Source organism: Chlamydomonas reinhardtii, chromosome 3, assembly GCF_000002595.2.
Source record: "Chlamydomonas reinhardtii strain CC-503 cw92 mt+ chromosome 3, whole genome shotgun sequence".
Taxonomy (NCBI): domain Eukaryota; kingdom Viridiplantae; phylum Chlorophyta; class Chlorophyceae; order Chlamydomonadales; family Chlamydomonadaceae; genus Chlamydomonas; species Chlamydomonas reinhardtii.
This window is the reverse complement of record NC_057006.1, coordinates 1889568-1902681: the sequence shown is the minus strand read 5'-3', so window position 1 is coordinate 1902681 and position 13114 is coordinate 1889568. Positions and strand designations below refer to the sequence as shown.

The following is a 13114-nucleotide window of genomic DNA, read 5'->3' as shown; positions in this document are numbered from 1 at the left end:
TGATGGGATGACTGCCATACGTGGTGACGTCGAGGCAATCGCCACGTCATTTGTCCAAAGCGTGCCCACGACGTGTTGTATTAGCCATGCGTGAGCATTTGCAGGCGCTGCAGGCGCAGGGCCAGGGACTTATCGCTTCGGTTCTGCAAAGGATTCCTCCTGACTTGCGTGCAAAGGCTGCTGATGCTGCAAACAAAGCGTATGATCAAGCAGCACCTCTTATAGCAAACGCGTACACGGTGGCCGAGCCCCATGCAGTCCGTGCTGGTGAGGCCCTCGCCAGGGCGCGGCAGCAGTTCAACGCCAGCGTAGCGGATGTGGACGCCGCGACGCTTGTGGTGGCCACCGTGCTGGCGCTGCTGGCGGTCGGCCTGTTTCTGAGGGTGCTCAGAAGGCTGGCTCGCCCGTTCATCGAGCGCGGGGTGCTGCCCGTGCTCTTCGACGCGATTCGGAGCTTGCCGCCGTTGTCTGGCATCATTGTAAGCGGAAGGATACTGACGGATGGCACGGGGACGGATCTGGGTTGAGGGGGGGTTCCTTCAGGTGGGCCTAGGGAGGGGCCTCCCTCGTACCAGTGCTGTACTGGACAGGACCGGGGCTGGGAAGCAGACACGTCTGCAGTTGCCTCCACCTCCGCCCGCAATGGCGAGATGACGCCTAGCGCAAACCCTCTACCTGCCCTCCCCCACGTCATTCCCACCACCCCCATCCCCATGTGGCCCTCTCCTCCATGCGGTAACTCCATTGCATGCCGCTGCTTCCTACTCGCCCACAGGCCAAGGAGAAGGCCAAGATGCGTCAGAAGCTGTTGTCGGCACGTGACACCGGTGTGCCGGGCGGCGGGCCCCGCGACACGCTGACCCGCCTGCCGGCGCGCGGCACCCCCGTGGAGGAGGTGGCGGCACGGCTGCAGCGGCGAGCGCTGGCGGACGTGCAGGTGGGGCTGGGGCTGGTGTGGGTGTGGGTGGAAGGGGGTGGATGGGTTGGCGGGTGGGAGCCTGGAGGTGGTCGCGCTCCGTGGGACCGTGGCTGCTGATATCGGCAGCCGTAACAGAACGATAACTGACGGCTGTGAGCGTAACTATGAAGGTGCTTCAGCGCGGGCTTTGTTTCATGTGGCGACGGTCGTGGCAGTAGCGCCTCAGCTGACACCGCGACGTTTCCGCAACACCCCTATCGCACCTCCAATCTTGCGCCTACACCACACACACACACGCTATGTTTTCCTTGTGCTCTTTAAACACGCACACGCCTACGCCCTCACCCCGCCACAAGCACACACACGCTCACACACGCTCACACACGCCCACACACGCTCACACACGCCCACGCCCCGCACAGCTGGGCGCCGACGGCGAGTCCCGCCTCAGCGGCGCCGTGTACATGGCCGCGCACAGCCCGCACCGCCGCCTGCTGGACTCCACAGTGGCCGCCTTCAGCCTCACCAACCCGCTGCACGCCGACAGCTTCCCCAGCGTGCGGCAGATGGAGGCGGAGGTGGTGGCCATGACGGCGGGGCTGCTGGGCGGCGGGCCGGCCGGGCCGGCGCCGCAGGTGGGTGGGTGCGGGGATGGGGGTGGGGTGAGGGGGGGTTGTAGATTCCAGCCCAAACTGAACCGAACCCAATGCAATAGAGCGGGGGGGTGAGGGTGAGAGGGGTTGAGGTGGGGTGACGGGGGGTGAGGGTGTGGGCGTGCGTGCGGGTGGGGCTGCCGCGGGCTGGGTACTGGATACTGGGTGGGGTGATGGTGGGGTTGTGGATTGGATGCAGGAAGGCAGGCAGAGAGGTGGGCTGCGAACGGCTGCGCCGCTGGTGTGGGCGCGAGACACCTGCGCCCGCGTCACGCGCGCGCACCCATACCGTGCTGACCCGGCCCACCTGGCCCACCCGGCCCCCCTCCTGTCGACACCAGGTGTGCGGCGCCATGACGTCGGGCGGCACCGAGTCCATCCTGTCCGCCGTCAAGGCCTCGCGCGACTACATGGCGGCGCGCCGGGGCGTGCGGCGGCCCGAGATGGTCATTGGCGTGTCGGCCCACGCCGCGTACTGGAAGGTGCGGCGGTGAGGGTGCGGGTGTGAGGGTGTGGGTGTGGGTCAGGTGGTGGGTGTGGCAGGAGCGGGTGCAAGTGCAGTGTGTCCGCTGTGCAGCCAGGCGGGCAAGGGGCGCCGGGCACTGAGCATGTGCGGCTAGGTTTCAGGGGCGTGTGAGAGCCTGTCGTGCTTCAGTACGTCAACACCTCCCATCCACACCGAACATCTTACACCGCCCCCCGCTCCCCCAGCTATTCATGAATGCCATGTACCCACAAACAAATGCACAAACCCGTTCCGTCCTGAATTACTTGTGAACGCAACCCCCTGCCTCAGGCCGCCGAGTACTTCAACATCAAGCTGCATGTGGTGCCTGTGGGGTCCGACTTCCGGCTGCGGGCGGCGGACGTGCGGCCGCGCCTCAACGCCAACACGGTGCTGCTGGTGGCGTCGGCGCCGGGCTTCCCGCACGGCCTGGTGGACGACGTACAGGTGCGGCGGCGTGGCGGAGGGGGCGGGAGGACAGGAGGAAGGGTGGGGTGGGGGGGTGGGGGGTCGGGGAGTCAATGCTTGGCCAAAGGGGGGCGTGGGACGGAAGGTAGCCGTCCGTGCAAGACAGAGTGGGTGAGCTCACCAGTCATAGGAAGGAACATGAGACGTGAATATGCAAGCCGAGACCCGGGCAGGGGTGCGGCGGGAGAAGGTTTGAGTGGGGTGCGGGGCGCGCGCTGATGGGGGCAAGGCAGCGTAAGGCCTGAGGTGTTGGGGACGGTTCCAGGGATGCAGACGCGCGCTCGTGCCAACCTTCACTTTTTTCGCCTGCCCTGTGTACGGTGTATGTCAATGAGTGTGTTATGTCATTCCCATCGCCATGTGCGCAGGGCATTGCCGGGCTGGCGGCGCGGGCGGGCATCTGCTGCCACGTGGACGCCTGCCTGGGCGGCTTCTGCCTGGTGGGGGGGGGGGCGGAGATGTGCGTGTGCGTGTGTGTATGGAGTGGTAATGACGCGCAGAGCGTATGGAAAGGTACCTGGTGTGGGAGCAGACTGACACGGCAGGCCACGCTCTCCCGCCTCTTGAACAGCTCTGCCTGCCTGCCCCTGCCAAGTTTGGCAACCAAACCAAGTTTGACTTGGTTTGGTTTAGTTTGGGCTGGTATTTGCAAACCCCTCCCCTTCAGTGCATCCTGTTAATTCAACCATGTTTGCAACCCCCCGCCCCTACTGCCTCCGCCTGCCCGCTGCAGCCGTTCGTGCGCCAGCTGGGCAGCCGGGTGCCGCCCTTCGACTTCGCCGTGCGCGGCGTCACGTCTATGTCGGTGCGTGGCCGTCGCCGAGGGGGGTGGGGTGGCATTGCATGTGTGGGGGTTGTGGGCCCAAGCCAAGTGATAGGTGGGGCAGGAGTTGTTTTTCACCATTCTCAACCAAAGAACCGGGGGCACGGTGACGCATCACAAGGGGTTGATGGCGGGCGGGGACTGGTGCGCGGTACCGCCGCCGCGGGCTTGATCGCAGAGCACTCGTACAGCTTGTCGAAGATGCTTAAGACTAACAATGCTTTGTCGAGCTTGTGGTAGGAGTGGGGTAAGGCTGTGCATCGGGCCGCGAGTGGGGTGTGTGCGCGGGACCCAAACCATTCGGCGGCACCAGGGTCGCAATGGCGCTGGAGGTGGCGTCCATCCGAGCTCTGCCGCCCACTGCAGCCCACTGCAACTGCCGGCTGCTGCTGCTGCTGCTGACCCCGCATGTGTCCCTTCCCCCATGTGGTTCCAGGTGGACACCCACAAGTTCGGCATGGCTCACAAGGGCACCAGTGTGGTGCTGTACCGCCACCCCGAGCTGCGGCAGCACCAGTTCACTCGCATCACCGACTGGTGCGGCGCGAGGGGGGAGAGGGAGGGGCGGCGGTGGTGCAGCCGCCGGGGCCCTCAAGCAGCCTAGTTGTTGGGGCGTGGTAGAGAGGGAATGAACCCCGTGTGGGGGGGAGAGCAGCGATGCAACTTAACGACAGGGGGCCCAAGGCGCCAGAGATTACGCATTATCACCAAGCACCGCCTCGTTAAGAACCCTGCCTGGTCGCTCGCTGCACCGCGCAGGTCGGGCGGTCTGTACATCTCGCCGGGCCTGGCGGGCAGCCGCAACGGGGCACTCATCGCCTCCGCATGGTGGGTGCAGCAGGCATGGTACGGGAGGTCAGAGACCCCGAGGGGTGGGGGCAGGGCGTTGGAGCGGGTGTGTTCGTGTCGTGGTGGCGCAGTGGGGGGCGCATGCGGGGGTAGGCGGCAGGCGCTGCTGCGGGGCACGCTGGCCGCAACACGGGGTCGAAGGCAAGGGCGAGGGCGTGCCGCAAGACCCGTGTTGCTGCCCCCTGCCTGCCCCCGCCCACTGCTGCCGGCCTCCCCCCACCCCACCCCACCCGAACCCCACCCCGCAGGGCCTCGCTGGTGCACCTGGGTGAGGAGGGCCTACTGGCCGCCACCGCCCGCATCATGGCGGCACGGTGCGTGGGTGGGCGGGTCGGTGGGTGGGTGGGTGGGTGGGTGGGTGGGTGGGTGGGTGGGTGGGTGGGTGGGCCTGGTTGGAGGGGGGAGGGGGCGCGATTGCCAGTGACTTGCGTCACTGAGCCCGAGAGACGGGGGCAGTGCACAGGCAGGGCGAAACGTGTAAGTTGATGGTGGCAGACGCTCCATCACCATTCAAGAGGCGTCATCGCTCAGCCTTTCACCCATGCGTACACACGCACACACACGCATAGTGTCAACCTATTTTCCTCATGCTTTCTTATCACACGCACGCACACGCAGCGACGAGCTGGTCCGCGGCATCAGCTCTCACGTGCCGGAGCTGGAGGTGATTGGCGAGCCGGAGATGGGCGTGGTGGCCTTCCGCGCGCGGCCCGGCCACCCCGCCCGCCTCAACGTGTACGTGCTCAACGACCACCTCACCAAACAGGGCTGGCACATGAATGCGTTGCAGGTGGGTGGTGGGGAAGGCGGCGGGAAGTGGGGAACGTGGCGGGAGGGGAGGAGGCGGGTGGAGGGGTGGGTGGAGGGGTGGGTGGGTGGGTGGGTCCGGGGGTGGTTACCACCATGGCCAGTACGGAAATGAGACGCGGAGGCGCCATCCCTTGACCAGCCCTCACGCCCCTGTTACACGCTGTGTCGGCATCTGTTAGTCCACTTGTCGTCGTTTGCTACACCACACCCTACGCCGCCTGCACCAACACACGACCCACCCACGCACTCCTCCCCAACCCCCACAGAACCCTCCGGCGCTGCACTTCTGCTTCACCTACATGAACAGCGCCGTGGCGCCGCAGCTGGTGGCGGCGCTGCGCGCGGCCGCCGACGCCCTGGCCGCCGCCGGCCCCGCCGCCCGCGCCGCCGCCGCGCAGGACGGCAGCGCGCCGCTGTACGGCATGTCCAACGTCAGCCCCGACCGCGGCATGATCGGCGAGTTCCTGGTGGCCTACCAGGACGTCATGCTCATGCCGTGAGGCGGCCGGGAGCGGAGGAGGGAGGAGGTCGGCGGGCGGGAGCGAGGGGGGATATGGCCGTATTTCGTGAGGCGGGCGGGCGGGCGGGCGGGCGGGGGGAGGGGGCGGCGGGAGCGGATGGTGCGCGTGCTGCTGGGGGCCGTGACGGCGCGATTGTTGTGGAGGTGTGATGCCGTGGTGGGGCCTGAGAGATGTGGGGGCTGTGGGAAATGTGTAAGGATTGGTGCGGGATTGTAGACTGGTTGGTGTGAAAGAGTTGTCGGGGCGAGCGGGAGCGGGCAGGAGTGAGGCGCGTGGACATCGGGGTTGTCAGAGGCAAATACACGCGGCACGAACGGGGTGCGTGGCGCCGTCCCTGTGGGAGGCAGGGCGACATGGCCTGGACGGGGCTGGATGCGGCTGCTGCGGCTGTGGCTTGGCGCCTCTGTAAAATCTGGCAGGCTAGCACACGTTCGGATGCACACGCGGCCCCGCCCAAGGCACCATTGCTGGCGCTGCGAGCCCTGGTGTCCAGTCCGCCAAAGTGCGCCCGACCAGTCCTGCTATCATGTGTGCGGATTAGGGCGGAGTACCCTGACTGCTGCCTGCGTGCCTTGCCCCATCAGCTTGCCTGTTGCCCCGTCAATTGAGGAAGCGCTGCAGCAACGCGCCTGTGTGCAATGACCCTACACCGTAGCATGCGGTGTCGGTATGCTCGGCCCGTCCGCCGCGTTACCACATAGCTGGCTGGTACACCTGCCGCCTTCTGGCGGTGGCTGCGGGCCCTTTAAGGAGGACTGCAGGAGCAAGGAGGGCCTGCCCGCACAGGCCCCACAGCTGACGGACGTGCCGCGCTGCTTTTAGTGTTACACGAGTATGGTCCCAACGCCGCCAGGGCAGCCACCAGCCCACACCCGCCCCACTCAGCCGCTGCCACGCCAACCAAGGCGGTGGCGAGCAGCAGCAGCACGGGGCACATGTGGCGCTTGGCACGCGCACCTGCCAACCTGTCCAGTTCTCGAACCTACTCGGCCCCCGCTGTCGTACTACCGTAATACTAGCAGTTCCTAGCCGCAATCGAGTTGCCGTTCTAAGCCGCCAATGCATAGCTACCGAAACAATGGTCAAAGACTAGGAACACGAACAACCTTGTCAACACGTGGAACGACAGGGCCACGCAGGCAATGACCCGTAAACCCCTACCAACACGCTCAATGGCACTCGGCACTAGGGTGCGCTCTCATGTTTCAACGCGCCAGCTCCCATGGGGGAGACACTGTTCACACTGCTCGCATTCGTTCTTCCTCAGTGCCGCAACCAAACTTGGCTCTCTCAGGACTCAGTCTCTCCGTGCAGGACGCTCGGTTTGCTTGCGCCAAAGCGCTTTGGGGTACGCTCAACGCAGCGCACACGCTGCCGCCCTCGGCCGCAACCCCCTCTCTCGCCTGGGCTCTGCATCCACCGACGGACCAGCGTCAATGACAACATCAACCCATCGGGATTGCAATGCCAGTCCCTCTGTGGTTTTGGCCTTCCAAGGTGTTCTAAACCGTTGCCAGGCGGTACTGATATGTGCAGGGCATAACCTACTGTGGCGCCCCTAGCAGTGTGCACAGCAAGCTGTTCTCTCTCTCATGCCGGCACGGCCAGGGGAAAACCCACACAACGCGCCATCGCCGCGCCCCCACCTCTCCAGATTCGTTGCTCAACACCCTGTCAAACCAAAACTTTGCGACATGATCTCGTATCCAGCATTCAACTCATGCACAGTGCCGAGGGGTCGATGACCAAAACCGACGCTACAACCCCAACCGCACACTCACCCGCACTCAAAATGAGGCCAAGGCGTAGAGCTGGCTCCAAGAAAATGTGCAAACGACATGTCTGCAAACTTAGCTCTCCCATGCGAGCAAGTGTGAGTGCCAAAGAACGCAAGAGCATGTAACGCTCAGGCTCTAGACACAGCCCCCGCCCGTGTTTTGCTCGGGCGTGGGCGCGTCAACAACACCAAAGAACTTATTCATTCTTCGTTCACAACTTGTGGTCTTGCACCTGGGACCATGACACAGTTATCGCGGCGGCGGCACTTGCAGCAGCTCTTCCCGCTCTTCCTCCAACGCCGGTGCCCCGCCCTACCTCTACCCACCCACCCGCTGCTCACGCCGCCTCTCAACACCGCCGCCAGCAGCGACTCTCTGCCCCTGCAGCGCCTCCTCCACCCACCCCCGCCCCTTCATCCCTCCACCCGCTCCCATCTCCCGCTTCTGCCCTTCTCTCCTCACTGCATAGCACCGGTGTAACGGCCTGCAGCCCCACAGCCCCCCGGCTGCCTGCAGATGCCTGCAGCCGCCTACAGCCCCAGCCGCTTCCTCAGCGCCTCGTTCTCGCGCATGGCCTGCTCCAGCGCCGCCCGCTCCGCCGCCGTCATGCCCTCGTTGTCGCTGTCCGCCGAGGCCAGAGACGACAGCTGCCACGACCCAGCCGCCGCCGCCGCCGCCGCCGCAGCAGCAGCAGCAGCTGCCGGCGGCTGCTCGTCCAGCATTGCGCGCCAGTTGGAGCGGTTGGAGCCTGACCCCGTGGAGGCGGCGGCGGGAGGAGGAAGCACGTGGGCGTTGTTGGAGTGGGCGGGGGCCGCGGGCGCGGCGCGCGGCGCGCTGGCGCTGCGGCTGCTGCCGGCGACGGCGGCGGACGCGGCGCGCGCCGCCGGGGAGGAGGAGGTGGTGGCGGTGGCGGCGGGTCCGTAGGAGCCGATCACGTTGGCGCCGTTGCCGTTGCTGCCGTACGCGGTCTGTGCGGCGCCGTACGCGCCGCCGTAGGAGGATGAGCCGCTGGCGCCGCCGCGGGGGCCGTTGCCGGGTGTGGGCGGCTGTGGGGCCGAGGGAGGCAGCCGCAGGATGACACGCATGATACGTTCCACACGTGAGTTATAAAGCAGCACATGACAGGGGCCACAGGAAGCTAGGCGTCGAATGCATCAACACAGTCGCATGGCGGGGGCCCGGTGTCGAGACTCTCTTCCGCATAGCTCCTAGCGCACGATGCGGTCACGCACCACACTGCCGCCACGCACCGACACGAGGCGCCGCACCTGTCCGCTGATGAAGTTGGTGGCCCAGGTCATGGGGTTGGCGGGGCCGCTGGGGCCGGAGGCGGGCGCGGGGCCGGAGCGCTGGGCGGCGCGCCTGTCGGCCGGGGCAGGGGAGGGCAGGGGAAGAGCACAAGGCGATGAGCGTGTGGCAGGTGGCGGCGGCGGCAGTGCTCTTGCTGAGCGGGCCTTACCCATGTTCCACAAGGGGCAGCGACAGATACACACGACTAGCCTCCATGGAACCCGCTCCTCCCTTTCCCCCCTCCCTCTGCCTCCCTCCCCCTCACTTGATCATGCTTGTGGCGGCCGGGTCCTCGGGCGCGCTCTGCAGCACGATGCAGCTCCAGGGCAGCACGGGGTAGGTGTGGTCGGCGGTCCACATGGCCATCTGCCGCCGCGCCGCCGCCACGTCCTCGGCGCTCAGAACGCCGTCCACCGCCAGGAAGTCGTAGGGGGCCACCTGCGTGTGCGTTCACATGGCCGGCATGTGTTTACGTGGGGCGTGTGTGTGAACGACACGGTAATGGAACGGAATGAGGTGACGACAGCGATGAGCTGATAGAAAGGTCGCTCCAGGCACACACCGGCATGCGCCTCTCCGCGCAGCCCTCCCCCTCCTCTTCCCTCCTCTTTCCCCTCAGGCCCGCACCTTGCTGGTGTCCACCAGCGGCTGCCACACGCGGCCGCCCCACTTGGGCAGCTGCAGCAGCTTGGGCAGGTGGCTGGTGTTGAAGGCCACGTACAGGCCGCCGCCCTTGCCGTCGTGCAGCGTGAAGGCCACCAGGCGGCTGGTGTCGGTCCAGTCGGGCGTGTTGGGCAGCTGCGGGGGGGGGGGGGGCGGTAGGGGGTTGCGTAGTGAGGGAAGCGGAGGGGAACACCAGGTGGGGGCGGCGATATGCATGCAACATGACAAGAAGGGACAGTCCGGCCAAGCCAGGGGGCGATATGCATCACGCCTTGCTCGGTGCCCCCAATCCCCCATGCAGCTCGCTCATGTTCGTATTCAGAGCATCTCCTGGTCACCCACCACTTCCTCCCCCACGCCCCCCCCCCAATAAGCTCCATCCAGGCCCCGCGCCACTCCCACCCCCAAGTCCAAGGCCCATGCCGCGCACCTCGCCGTGCCACTGGATGTCCTTGTCGTTGACAAAGGTGGTGCGCTGCAGCGCGGGCGTGGCGCGGCGGAAGTGGATCAGCAGGCGCACGAAGCGGTTGAAGCCGTGCGGGTCCTCGGCCAGCTGGTCCCACCTGCGAGGAGGCGGCGGTGGAGGTGTCGGGTAGAGAGGTGTAAGAGCGGCGCATCCGGGGAAAGATTTCGTGTCCGACTGAAGGTGTGCACACCACGCATAACCAAACGGCACCAGGGTTGAGAACACAAAGGATTGCCGAGATCGCCGCTGGGCTCACCGCAGGTAGTTTAGCTCGCTGTCGTGGCAGTAGGTGTTGTTGTTGCCGTTCTTGCTGTGCCCGTACTCGTCGCCCATGTTGATCATGGGCACGCCGCACGACAGCAGCAGCGCGCCGGTCAGGTTGCGCATCTGGCGCTGACGCAGCCGCTGCGTGTGTGTGGGGGTTACATTCATGATTAGTTGAGGAAGTGGTAAGGGGGAAGGGGGGCAGTGGGGAATTACATTCATGATTAATTAAGAGCAGTGGGGGAGTGGAGGCGGCGGCGGGGATAAGGGTGCGGGGCAGCGGACGCGGGGATAGAGGTGTGCAGGAAGGTGCCATCAGGCGAGCAGCGTGGAGCTTCCCCCTCCTCCTCCTCCTCCCTGCACAGCACCTGCATACACACGCAGCACCCTAATCAAATGACTCACGTTGACCTCCCACTTGGTGGTGGGCCCCTCCTCGCCGCAGTTCCAGCTGTTGTTGTGTTGCTCGCCGTCCCGGTTGTTCTCTCCGTTGGCCTCGTTGTGCTTGTTGTTGTAGGCCACCTGCAGGGGGGGGGGCGCCACACACGGTTGCGTCAGACGGTCGGTCGGTTGGGCCCATTATGTACGACTGAGCACCCTGTATGACGCAGCACTGTACACACGGCTGCTGCCTGCATGCCATTCCATCGCATCATCAGTGCCTTCACTGCCAGCGCCAGCATTCGCTTCCCTCCCGCTCGCCTCAACACTCTTTCCGGCCTCCCCCGCTGCCGCCGCCCTTTCCCTCCCCTGCCTTCCCCCGCCTTTCTCCGCCCCCCCCCCCGGACCCTACACGCACCATGTCTGCCAGCGTGAAGCCGTCATGCGCCGCCACGAAGTTGATGGAGGCGTGCGGGCCGCGGCCGCCCTTCCACTGCCGCCCGCCGTTGTTGGCCCACCTGCGTGCGCCCGCACCACACGTCACACAGCGCCCGCACGTGTCGTCTCATCACGACCACGAACACGCGCTCGCTCACAGTCCTGTCACATCTACAAATCTTGACAACGCACTGAACGAACACTGCCCGGCTGACTCCTGCCCCAAGCAATACCCATCTCCCCAAACACTAATGCCGGTCGCACCGACAGCACCCCCGTGCCCTCCTGCACCCTCCTCCCCCCCCCCGCTCGTCCACCGCATCGCCCCACCCCCCGTGCCCGCTGCTCACCAGTCGGTCTCGTGCGGCGTGTTGTTGGCGTAGATGTTGGGCGAGCCGCAGATGGCGGAGGCGAAGTCGCCCGCCCAGGGGCCGTCCGTGCCCTTGATGAAGTTGCGAACCACGTCGCGGAACTTGCCTGCACGTGTGTTTGTGGTAAGCATGTGTGTTGGCATCGCGATTTGGTAAGCCCAGCCCCCGGCCACATCGCTCAGGTATGACCACGTCAGCTGCGCCTCCTTCTCTCTCCACGTGAAATACCCCACAAGTGCCCCCTCCCCGCAGCTCGCGCCGTGCCTGTTGTCTCTGAACACGCCCGGACACGTGTGCTGACGTCAGCACCCACCCACCGTTCCACTCGCTCCAGCGGCCGCCGTAGTGCGGGAAGGCGCCGACCTGGGTTGATCGGGGCGGTGGCAGCGAACACCAAGATTAGGACACACTGATTCCAACGTTTGCCTACTGCTATCTAGCACACGCACACACACTTCGAGCACCCCTACACGCGCCCCCTATTAAACCCGCTTGTTCTTGATTTATCGTGAATACCTACCCCCTTCCCCCCGACCCCACCTGGTTGAGTCCGTCGCAGTCCCAGGCCTCCGCGATCATCTTGGTGTTCCGCAGCACGGGGTCCTCGCTGATGGACTCCACCAGAGGCGGGTCGGCCAGCGGGTAGCCGGTGGGCACACCCGCACCGTCAGTCATGATGCCTGCGTACGTGTGTGCGTGTGCGTGTAGGGAGTTGTAAGTACCAGCCAAAACTAAACCAAACCGAGCCAAGCCAGCGGAACACAGGCATAGGCGACAGGGAAAGGGAGAGGAAGGGAGAGAGCGTGTGGGAGTGCGGTGGCTAGACCTTTCACGAGCACAGCCCCCCCCCGGCAGCCCGCAGATGCAGCACCGCTCACATTGGGTTTCGCTCTCACTGCATTTGCCTCCCTTTCCACCTCGCAATTCAACCTCCTTCCCCCGCCTCCAGCGGTGGTGTAAACCCCCTTTCTTTCACCCTCTTCCCTGCCCCACCACCCCCCGCCTGCCTCCCACCCACCCTCCGCTGTGACGATGGCTCCGCCGCTGCTCATGGCCACGCGCTGCCCCGTCTCCTGGTCGTACTGCTGCGGGTGCCAGGCCGAGTGGGCGCGGGTCAGGATGGAGGCCAGGTCGAACCTGGCGGGGGTAGACGGGAGAGGGGAGAGGGGAGAGGTGGGCACAAGAGCAGGTTTCCGATCCAGATGCAAGTGGCGGAAGCACAGCCTGGTGATGAAGGGGACGCACTCGCACGCTCTCATTTCTTATGCCCGGTATCCCCCGAATCCGCCGGTATCCCCCCGGTCAGGCCCGCCCCGCCCACCGCCCGGCCCCTGCAACCTGTCCTCCTCCCCTCCTTCCTCCCCTCCCCTCCTCCCCACCTGAACCCGTCCACGTGGTACTCGGTGACCCAGTGCTTGAGGCAATCCAGGATGAACTGCCGCACCACAGGCTGGTTGCAGTTGAGCGTGTTGCCGCAGCCGCTGCGGGGACATGGGTAGGGTGGGGGCAGGTAAGGTGGGGCGGGCGGTGAGGATGGGGGCATGACTGGTGGGGGGACCGAGGCGCGGGAGGCACTTGCCGGCACGCCCCAGTGCAGTGTGCAGGGCGAGCGAGAGCTGCTTTGTCCCATCCGCCCCTTGCCCCCGAACACCGCCCCGCCCTGCCCCTGTTCCACGCAACACGGCCCCTCTGCTGCCCCCTTGCTCCCAACGCGCCCATCCTCCCCCCTTGCCCCAACAACCCCTCTGAGCCCTGCACTGCTTCTGAGCCACTTCTCCCCTCCACCCTTCCCCCCCTGCATACCACTACATCACCCTCGATACAGCATGCATAATGCACGGCGGTCCCCTTACCCCTCCCTTTACTCCTCCCCTCCCCTCCCCACCATGCCCTCCCATCCCATCCCCTCCCCTTA

General features: G+C 65.8%; 2 protein-coding genes across 2 annotated transcripts in view; one reads left to right on the top strand and one right to left on the bottom strand.

Annotated features, from left to right (window-relative positions):
- Window positions 1-51: 51 nt before the first annotated feature.
- Window positions 52-5969, top strand: CHLRE_03g155051v5 (uncharacterized protein). The gene is made up of 12 exons (XM_043060580.1): window positions 52-479; window positions 776-937; window positions 1342-1554; window positions 1914-2054; window positions 2369-2524; window positions 2914-2985; window positions 3279-3350; window positions 3805-3905; window positions 4128-4196; window positions 4466-4531; window positions 4836-5007; window positions 5294-5969. Exons 1-12 carry the CDS (start codon window positions 87-89, stop codon window positions 5525-5527), a joined length of 1851 nt encoding a protein of 616 aa, XP_042925709.1. The 5' UTR covers window positions 52-86; the 3' UTR covers window positions 5528-5969.
- Window positions 5970-6360: 391 nt separating this feature from the next.
- Window positions 6361-13114, bottom strand: part of CHLRE_03g155001v5 (uncharacterized protein) — an 11101-nt gene continuing 4347 nt past the window's right edge. The window contains exons 11-23 of the mRNA XM_043060579.1: window positions 12579-12680; window positions 12218-12336; window positions 11740-11879; window positions 11517-11562; window positions 11179-11305; window positions 10809-10908; window positions 10415-10531; window positions 10002-10150; window positions 9710-9842; window positions 9244-9414; window positions 8882-9054; window positions 8595-8688; window positions 6361-8372 (exon numbers count right to left, since the gene is read on the bottom strand). Of these exons, the coding sequence (XP_042925708.1) occupies window positions 7857-8372; window positions 8595-8688; window positions 8882-9054; window positions 9244-9414; window positions 9710-9842; window positions 10002-10150; window positions 10415-10531; window positions 10809-10908; window positions 11179-11305; window positions 11517-11562; window positions 11740-11879; window positions 12218-12336; window positions 12579-12680 (1987 nt within the window). The 3' untranslated portion in view covers window positions 6361-7856. The remainder of the gene's footprint in view (window positions 8373-8594; window positions 8689-8881; window positions 9055-9243; window positions 9415-9709; window positions 9843-10001; window positions 10151-10414; window positions 10532-10808; window positions 10909-11178; window positions 11306-11516; window positions 11563-11739; window positions 11880-12217; window positions 12337-12578; window positions 12681-13114) is intronic.

Bases quoted from the DNA above. Each gene is read 5' to 3' on its own strand.
- CHLRE_03g155051v5 (XM_043060580.1), top strand. From the start codon at position 87: ATGCGTGAGCATTTGCAGGCGCTGCAGGCGCAGGGCCAGGGACTTATC. The intron at 2,525-2,913 runs GTGCGGCGGCGT...CCATGTGCGCAG, and splicing joins GCCTGGTGGACGACGTACAG to GGCATTGCCGGGCTGGCGGC. The intron at 4,532-4,835 runs GTGCGTGGGTGG...ACGCACACGCAG, and splicing joins GCCCGCATCATGGCGGCACG to CGACGAGCTGGTCCGCGGCA.